General features: G+C 37.9%; 1 protein-coding gene across 9 annotated transcripts in view; it reads left to right on the forward strand.

Annotated features, from left to right (window-relative positions):
* LOC105050908 (probable histone acetyltransferase HAC-like 1) overlaps positions 1–8,403 on the forward strand; it is a gene marked incomplete at its 3' end in the record, with an annotated part of 58,227 nt that extends 49,824 nt beyond the window's left edge. For all 9 annotated transcript variants that reach the window (XM_073261994.1, XM_073261995.1, XM_073261996.1 and 6 more), the window contains 9 exon segments: positions 25–522; positions 776–2,631; positions 2,973–3,269; positions 3,411–3,689; positions 6,596–6,724; positions 6,893–7,093; positions 7,277–7,419; positions 7,530–7,842; positions 8,264–8,403. In XM_073261994.1, the coding sequence (XP_073118095.1) occupies positions 25–522; positions 776–2,631; positions 2,973–3,269; positions 3,411–3,689; positions 6,596–6,724; positions 6,893–7,093; positions 7,277–7,419; positions 7,530–7,842; positions 8,264–8,403 (3,856 nt within the window).
* Positions 8,404–8,923: the final 520 nt, after the last annotated feature.

Raw genomic sequence — 8,923 nt, forward strand, 5'->3', positions numbered from 1 at the left:
AACAACTGTGTCTTTTTTGTTTAGGACCACTATCTAATGGGTACCAGCACCAACCTGCCAATGGTGCTCTTGGTTCTGGTGGGAGTAACATATCAATAGCTTCAATGGGTACCCCACGACAACTGAGTCAAATGATTCCAACTCCTGGATTTAATAGTTCACAGGCGGTGCCGATGAACTCTGGATGCTCCAGTGGAGTTGGGTTTTCCAGTACGGGGTCCACTGTGGCTCCACAGTCACAGCAACCAAGTCAATATGTTGGAAGTCAAAACAGCCATATATTGCATTCCCTTGGAGACCAAATTGGTGCTGGAATGAGGTCTAATCTGCAGCAGAAGCCTTCAGCATATGGGTTTACTAATGGACTTATAAGCGGTGGTCTAGGGTTAATTGGGAGTAACATGCAGCTGGTGAATGGGCCTGCAGCATCAGAGGGGTTTCTTAGTATGGCTCGTGGTGGTAGCTCTCCAAAACCTGTACCACAGTACTTTGAGCAGCAACATCTCCAGCAAAGAATCCCAAGTAATTTTATCCACCTTAAAAAATGAAAAAACTACAGCATCATGTCCCCCTCCCTCTCTGTCTATGGTGCAATTCATGTGCATGCTTGCTTGTTTACGTGCAATTTCAGTTGTCTGCCTTTTTTGAGTTCCATGCTGATTTCTGGTGTTTGTAGTCTGCATGTGTGTCTGCCTTTTATGCACTTTCTTCATTTGTTGCCTGATAGCTAATTAATTGTCACAAATTGTGATGATATTGCCGTCCTTGGGTACAGCATCATTGTCCCAGCAGATATTACCGATGGTAGGGGATGGTTATTCAATGAAGGGAACTGGTGTAGCTGGGAGCATTCATGGAGCTGGTTCATCTGCTTTATCTGCCAAAAATAACTTGAGTATGAATACTGCTGGCTTGAACTCGAAGTCAAGAGTAAACTCGGCCTCGCTAAGCCATCGTGCAAATCTGCAGTCAATGCAACAGCCTCCACATATAAGAACTCATATATTTGATCATTCACAAAAGGGGAACTTCCAGTCAAACCAGTCCACACATGAAAATTTACTACAATCACAACAACAGATGCAGCGATCTCAGCAACAGCCTAATCAGCCCTGTGTACAGTTTGCTCAAAATCAGCATCAGCTACAACAGCATCAAGAAAGCCAGCGGCACCAACAGCTTATGCTAAAGAATGATACCTTGAGGCAGTCTTCAGTGACTCCCAATCTAAGTGAGCAGCTAATGACCAATACAGTGGCATCTCATAATGAATCAGTACTTCCACAGGGAACTGAACAGGTTCACCTTCCAGAATTACAGGGTCAAAACCTGCAAAATACTTCTGTGGATGATCATGCCAAAAGTGTTCAATTGCTTGGTCATTTATCTGCCTCTCAGGGTCTTCATGCTTCATTTTCACAGGGTTCACAGCAGTTGTTGCATCCACACAAGCCGGATCATGAGTTTCAAAAGGAGACTAGTTGCCTCTCCAGTGGATCACAACCAATGGGACTTTTACAAGTTCATTGTCAAAGCCACATGCCAGATAAGTCTTCACCTGAAAAGCACATCCAGGAGGAACTACTTCATCTGAGATCAGTGGGAGAAGATCAAGCTCAACAACCTCATACTTCATTAGAAGGGTGTATCACCAGTTCTGCTGCTACAACTGTAAGTGCTGCAGTGCCTCAATTTCCAAGGGGAGTCACCTATGGACCTTTAAATTCTACACAAAAACGAAATTATCTCAACCAGCAGAGGTGGCTATTGTTTTTGTACCATGCTCGTTGGTGTTCTGCTCCGCAGGGAAAATGTCAAGAACCTAACTGCATAAAAGCTCAAGATTTAGTTAGGCATATGGATAGGTGTGATAGAAAAGAATGTCCATATCCTCGTTGCTCAGCTTCTAAGAGACTTGCTAATCATTTTCGTACTTGTGAAGCAACAGATTGTCCTGTCTGCATTCCTGTACGTGAATATATAGCATCAAATCGAAAGGCACGTGCTTATTCTGTATCTGATCCTGGTTTGGTGAGTCAGGCTAATGGCTCATGGATAAGTATCAATATAGCTGATTCTAATGGAATGAAGAGAGACACAATAGCTGTTGAAACTTTTGATGATCAGCAGTCTTTGCCAAAACGCATGAGAGTGCAACATATATCTCCTTCTGTCATGCCTAAGAGTGAAAATTTTCTAGTTTCTGTTCCTCCAAACCAACCCCATGCCTTGCAAGAGGAACCGTCATGGGGGTGCAAAGAGACTGAGGTAGCCATGTCTACTAAGTCTGAGGTCATCGAAGTGAAAATTGATACATTCATGCCCTCAGGCCATGAAGATTCATCTACCTTGGGCAATGGTATTGATGGGAATTCGTGTATTTTGGGACCTGATATAGATCGTGGTGTTTCAAATGATGTTGATGGTCATGTCAAGCAAGAAACTTTGGTGTTTGAAAAAGGGGTTGACCAGGATAAGACTGTTAAGCAGGAAACAGATGATCCAGAAACAGATCCAACGGTTGGAAGTAAATCAGGAAAGCCAAAGATAAAAGGTGTTTCATTAACTGAACTGTTCACCCCAGAACAAATTAGGGAGCATATTGTTGGTCTGAGGCAATGGGTTGGTCAGGTTAGCTTTTGCATTTTCAAGTATTTCTAGCTTTTTGGGAAAAAATAATGGTTCTGAGTGTGTTTTAACTTGTATAAGCAAGTTACTCAGGTTCTTATGCTTTAGATGTGTGCTGCACTTTTTCAAGTTGGTTTTTATTCTTATTTTGTTTGAACTGCAAAACTAGTTGAACATATAACCATTCAACTATTGTTTCTGATAATGTTGATTGTATCATTGCTAGTCCTGTCTACATTATCCAGGCAGCAATGAAAATGATGATTGAATTTTTTCCCCCACTTATGTGATGTTCTGTCTTTCATACTGCACATTGCCAGAACTGATTAAATTTTTACTTGCAGAGTAAGGCCAAGGCGGAAAAGAATCAAGCAATGGAACATTCAATGAGTGAGAACTCATGCCAGCTGTGTGCAGTGGAAAAGCTTACATTTGAGCCCCCTCCAATATATTGTACACCGTGTGGTGCTCGCATAAAGCGGAATGCAATGTATTATACCATTGGAAGTGGTGAAACCCGACATTACTTCTGTATACCATGCTATAATGAGGCTCGTGGTGAAACTATTGAAGTGGATGGTTCACAATTCCAGAAGGCAAAGCTTGAGAAGAAGAGAAATGATGAGGAAACTGAAGAATGGGTAAAGTTTTTTCTGATTCGTCTTCTCTCTCCTACAACACCCCCCCCTACTCTTGTCCCCCAATAAATTGGTAGTGTGAGATGGTTTTCCAAAAACTGTAGTTAAAAGCTCAAGTTATTATTGTTTTATGATTTGTTGCAGTGGGTTCAGTGTGATAAATGTGAAGCTTGGCAACATCAGATATGTGCTCTCTTTAATGGCCGAAGAAATGATGGGGGACAGGCAGAATACACTTGTCCTAATTGCTACATAGTGGAGATTGAAAGAGGTGAGCGCAAGCCCCTACCCCAGAGTGCTGTTCTTGGTGCCAAAGATCTGCCAAGAACTATACTTAGTGATCACATAGAACAAAGGCTTTTTAGGCGCCTGAAGCAAGAGAGGCAAGAGAGAGCACGGCATCTTGGAAAAAATGTTGATGAGGTTAGTATGATAAAGGGGCCATATAATTTCCTTATTTTTGTTTTTGAAAACTATAATCCAATTTGAAAGGGGTCAAAAATTTGTAGGAACAGTCATTGAAATTTGGGTTGAATTTTAAATGGTGGAGAGTGCAATTGAATTTGATAATGATCTTGTATTTAAAAAAGCATTATTTTCTTGCATTTTCATTTTATTCTACTAAAAGATTTTTCCTCCCTCGTTTTATTGATAGCCTTTTGATATTCCACATAATTTTTCTTTGAGTTAGAGTAGTCTGCAGCATTTCTTTCTGGCTATGAACTGTAAGGATTATGTGCTTCTCATAACTCTTTTTTTAACCCTCTACCTTGTGTGCTGTAATGCCACCTTTTTTTTTTTTTAACAAAGTAATAGTGTAGTACGACTTATCTTGTTTCTGGAAAGCATCAATAGTCATTGTTACCCTCCTTTTGTCCTTGTTTAAGGGCTTCATGTCAGCATCGAAAAATTTTGACTTCTCCATAGTGCTGGCCATTTTACTTTCGTTTACCTTTTGGTGACATGGTTGAGTAAATTAAATATAAATTTGAACTAATTAGAAATAAAGATAAAACAATAAAGTTTTTACTTTGATCATTGATACTGGTTCAATGATTTAGATGGTTAGAGCATTTGGTTTTTGATGAATAATTACAAGGTTGAAGGATTATCTTTCCTCTCCTTACTAGTGGAAGGAAGCATTTTACCTTTTTAGAACTAAAAAATTTGATCGTTTTGTATCTTAATCATATTGGAATTTAAGAGAAACAAACAGATAGATGTTTGCTTTTACATAAATAGTGACAATTACAGCCATCGTGTTTGAATGGAAGATGTAACTTGGTTCTAATTTTATGAATGGAATGGTTCTCTTTTTTTTTTTTTTTCCTTTTAAAGTGTCTGTGATTTCAAATAAGAAAGCTACATCGAAAAGGATATGGATATAAAGGTGCAAACATTTATTTGTAGATGCAGTAACATGAAGTTACCAAGGAGTTGACAAAATGAGCAATTGAAAATTAGAAGAACTTGATTTTAGAACATAAAATGACTTATCTTCAGTTGTGATGTCATTGTCTGTATAGTTATTTTGTCACTGAAACTACATCATTTTTTACCAAAAAGAAATTACATCATTTTTCTCAAAGTAAAAAATTGCAGCACCACCAGGGACTTTAGCATCAAAGTCAAAGCTATGGAATTGACATGATCCATAATTTAGATGGACCATTAGAATACCTTAGGGCATATTTAAATTGAAGTGTTACTATATTCTGACATCTTGGAATGTTGATAAGGGTGCTGATTTTCAGGTAATGTTAGTCAGCTGTCATCATGGAGTCATAGCTCAAGGTAGACACTTGTTAACTTGAGAATATCAGTTCAGAAGCTCAGTTTTAATTCCCCTTCTCCAACGAAAAAAATTGTCGACTTTACTTCCCTGACTTTGCCTTTACAGTTGCATGTTAATTGTGTTTTTAATGGTCCATAACTAGATTAGGATTGGATTTTGGGTCATAACTCATAAGTATCAACAAAGAGGGCAGGGTCTGGGGAGGTTCGATGTACTGTATGGAGAGGCTATTTCCGTGTTTTAGACTCGCGATGCCCAGGTCACAATGGAGCAATGTTACCATTGCACCAATGCTCACCCTCTGTAACTCATAAATGTTGTCAATTTATTTGAAAGCTCATTGTTCTTTTAGGAGGTATCAAGGTCATATCTAATGGGAAATTCTTCTTTTGTAAAGCTTATTACTCTCCATCATCTTCATATGTGAATTCTGAAGTAACATAATTGTTTGGTGATCATATACATCATCTTCCATGTCAACCATTTTTGGATGTTGAATGAAGATTGTCTCCCATCATCTCCCATAAAGTGGCCAACCCTTCTCTTCCTTCTCAAGGAACTTTTATTTTCGTTGCTTCCTGTCAAACAATTCAGCCATTGAATGAGAGTAAATCTTGGCTCTTGTAGATGCTTTCAAATAATCAAGATGTTGCCATGTGACAACTTATTAAATATGCAAAATTGCAAATCCCCCTACTAATAAAATCAATAAGGGGGATTGGAAACGAAAAGACTCAAAAGAAAACTAAAAAGGACTCAGATTAGAATCTGATCCAGACCAAGCTCCAGTCACACTGAACATGCTTCTTTTATTGCTTTTAAGTGATTGAGGCTGTAAGTTTCTTCTTTTGATGCCCGGTGTACCTGCAACTGTGAATCTGTGAGAGCTATTCTCACCATGCCATAATAGTTTGGCATGAAATATCTCGATTTTTGATCTCTAGGTGGGGCTCTCAAGTCAAATACCTAAAACGTTATGTTTTTACTAAATATCTTGGAAATACAAAACTAAGCTTTTCTGCATTCTGCGTCTGATTGACTAGTAAATTGCTTCATGCATAGTGGCCTTAATATTGCTGCATGTTCAACATATCACTTAATGATTGCTCCAAATTGCATGTTCCCATAATGAACATATTCTTGTGTAAATGAAATCTCAGCAACAATTAATCCTAATTGACTAGGACGTCTGTTTCTCTATTGTTCCTTGCTCGAGTTTTACATATATATTTTTACTACCTTGCTGCAGTAATTTTAGACAAGTATATATAAAGTTGGCAAGTTTTACATAGTACTTTGTGTTGGCTCTAGATAATTTAACATGACAATATCAGTTTTGGATTATCATTTTTTTTTGTCCCACTTCCTTTTGTTTAACCCTGTATACATCAAATATGTTTCTTCTTTTGAGTGATAAAAAAGGGTTTTGACTTTGATTGCTTTCTCGTTCCTATTTTCCTTTTGTATTTTGATACCAGATGTTGATTATAAATTATTTTATATTGATACTTAGAAGTGATGATCTACATTTCAGGTTCCAGGGGCAGAAGGACTTGTGGTTAGAGTTGTATCATCAGTTGACAAAAAATTGGAAGTGAAGCAGCGATTTTTGGAAATATTCCAGGAGGAGAATTATCCAACAGAATTTCCATATAAATCTAAGGTATAAAATTTATATGTGAATCCAATACCAAGTAAATGCTTTTCATTGTCGTAAAATAGTTGACACAAAAATTGATCAAACTAAAGGATGATACGAGAATGGTGTTCGGTTCTGCAAAAACCTGCAGATTATAGTCACTGTTTTCCTTTTACTTTTTTTTCTGTGCAGGCTATATTGTTGTTTCAGAAGATAGAAGGTGTAGAAGTATGCCTTTTTGGCATGTATGTTCAAGAATTTGGTTCAGAATGCCCTTTCCCAAACCAGCGGCGTGTTTATCTTTCATATCTGGACTCTGTCAAATACTTCAGGCCTGAGATAAAAGCAGTGACTGGGGAAGCTCTGCGCACTTTTGTTTATCATGAAATTCTGGTACTTTCAGACTTCTCAGATCTGCTGAGCTTGTTAGTTGTTATAACATTTTTTTTATCTTGAGATTCTCTCTTTATGTATGTAGACCTTGAGTCTCAGTTTACTAATGTTGATCTTCCCTTTTTTTGGATTTGAAAATTGATTATGAGTTGAATTGGGACTTCAATTGTCATATGCATCCAGATAGGATATCTTGAATACTGCAAGAAACGGGGCTTCACTAGCTGCTATATCTGGGCTTGTCCTCCTTTGAAGGGTGAAGACTATATCTTATATTGCCATCCTGAGATCCAGAAGACCCCAAAATCTGACAAACTTCGGGAGTGGTGAGTGCCAGGCTGATTATTTTATATATCCTATTATTTAATGTCTGATAGTTCATGTATGCCTAGAACTGCTAACTTCCATGCATGGATTGGTTGTTATCTTTTGTCAGGTATTTATCTATGCTTCGGAAAGCTGCAAAGGAAAATATTGTTGTTGATCTCACTAATCTATATGATCATTTTTTTGTAACAACGGGGGAATGCAAGGCTAAGGTAACTGCAGCTCGTTTGCCATATTTTGATGGAGACTATTGGCCGGGTGCAGCAGAGGATATGATAAATCAACTTCGCCTAGAAGAAGATGATAGGAAACAACAGAAGAAAGGAAAAATTAAGAAGAATATTACAAAAAGGGCTTTGAAAGCTGCTGGTCAGGCTGATCTCACTGGCAATGCTTCTAAGGATGCTTTGTTAATGCAAAAAGTATATTTTTGTACCTTAATTTTCTTTTCGTGGTTTTATTGCCATGGGATCTTGGAATCATGGAACACTATACTGCCCTGTACTGCTCCATACCGCCCGTACCATACCGTATCGATCTCGTACCAGTACGCTATACCGAAGCATACCGACATTACCGTATCGTACCGAACTGTGTATTAACATTGAGCAGAATTTTATCGGTACGGGGTCCGGTACTGGTACGGCAAACCTTGCTTGAAATTTTTGGCTTCCAAGCATTATTTCTTGGAAGTTGTGCGATTTGGGTTAATTGGAGAGTTGACATATTTATTATCTGTTGAGAGTAATATCTGTAGATTTCTTTGTTTTTAGAATTATATTTTATATGAAAATTTAATTGTCTATGATGATATCCTTAAACCATGTTTTTTTTCTTGCACAGCTTGGTGAAACCATTTGTCCTATGAAGGAAGATTTTATCATGGTCCACTTGCAGCATGCTTGCACTCATTGCTGTCTACTTATGGCATCTGGGACACGTTGGGTTTGCAGCCAGTGCAAAAATTTCCAACTTTGCGATAAGTAAGTACCCTCCTACTAATTCATTTATATGTCTCTCACCCCTTTATGTTATGATAACCAAATTGTTATAAAATATAAATATTGCTAGCTGTTTTTTTCCTCATGAGCAAATGGGCAATATTGAGATTAGTTACCAGCTTCTTCTGACACTCTTATCCTCTTATTTTGTCAATATCATGCATTTAGACAACTGGCTAGTTCTCAGTCTTCACAATGGCCTAGATGGGAGAATGTTGTGAAACTTAATGGCCAATATTTCAGTTTTTACCCACAGTGATTTTGAAAGTGGGTGCACAATATCGGGTTATTATGAACACTAATGCCTACACTATTGTTGAGTGAATGTACGTACACTTTTTGTTTCTTTTCTATTCACATGTTATTTAAGAGAGCTTAGCCTTTTATAATTGTTTATTGGATTGCTGAACCGAAAATTTATTCTAAGGGTGGCTCTTATGAGTTATGATCCGACTTGACAGACCAGCAACCGACCTGAGTTAAGCAAGTTTAGGTTTGTTAT

This window comes from Elaeis guineensis, chromosome 8 (assembly GCF_000442705.2).
Source record: "Elaeis guineensis isolate ETL-2024a chromosome 8, EG11, whole genome shotgun sequence".
In the NCBI taxonomy this organism is placed as follows: Eukaryota; Viridiplantae; Streptophyta; class Magnoliopsida; order Arecales; family Arecaceae; genus Elaeis; species Elaeis guineensis.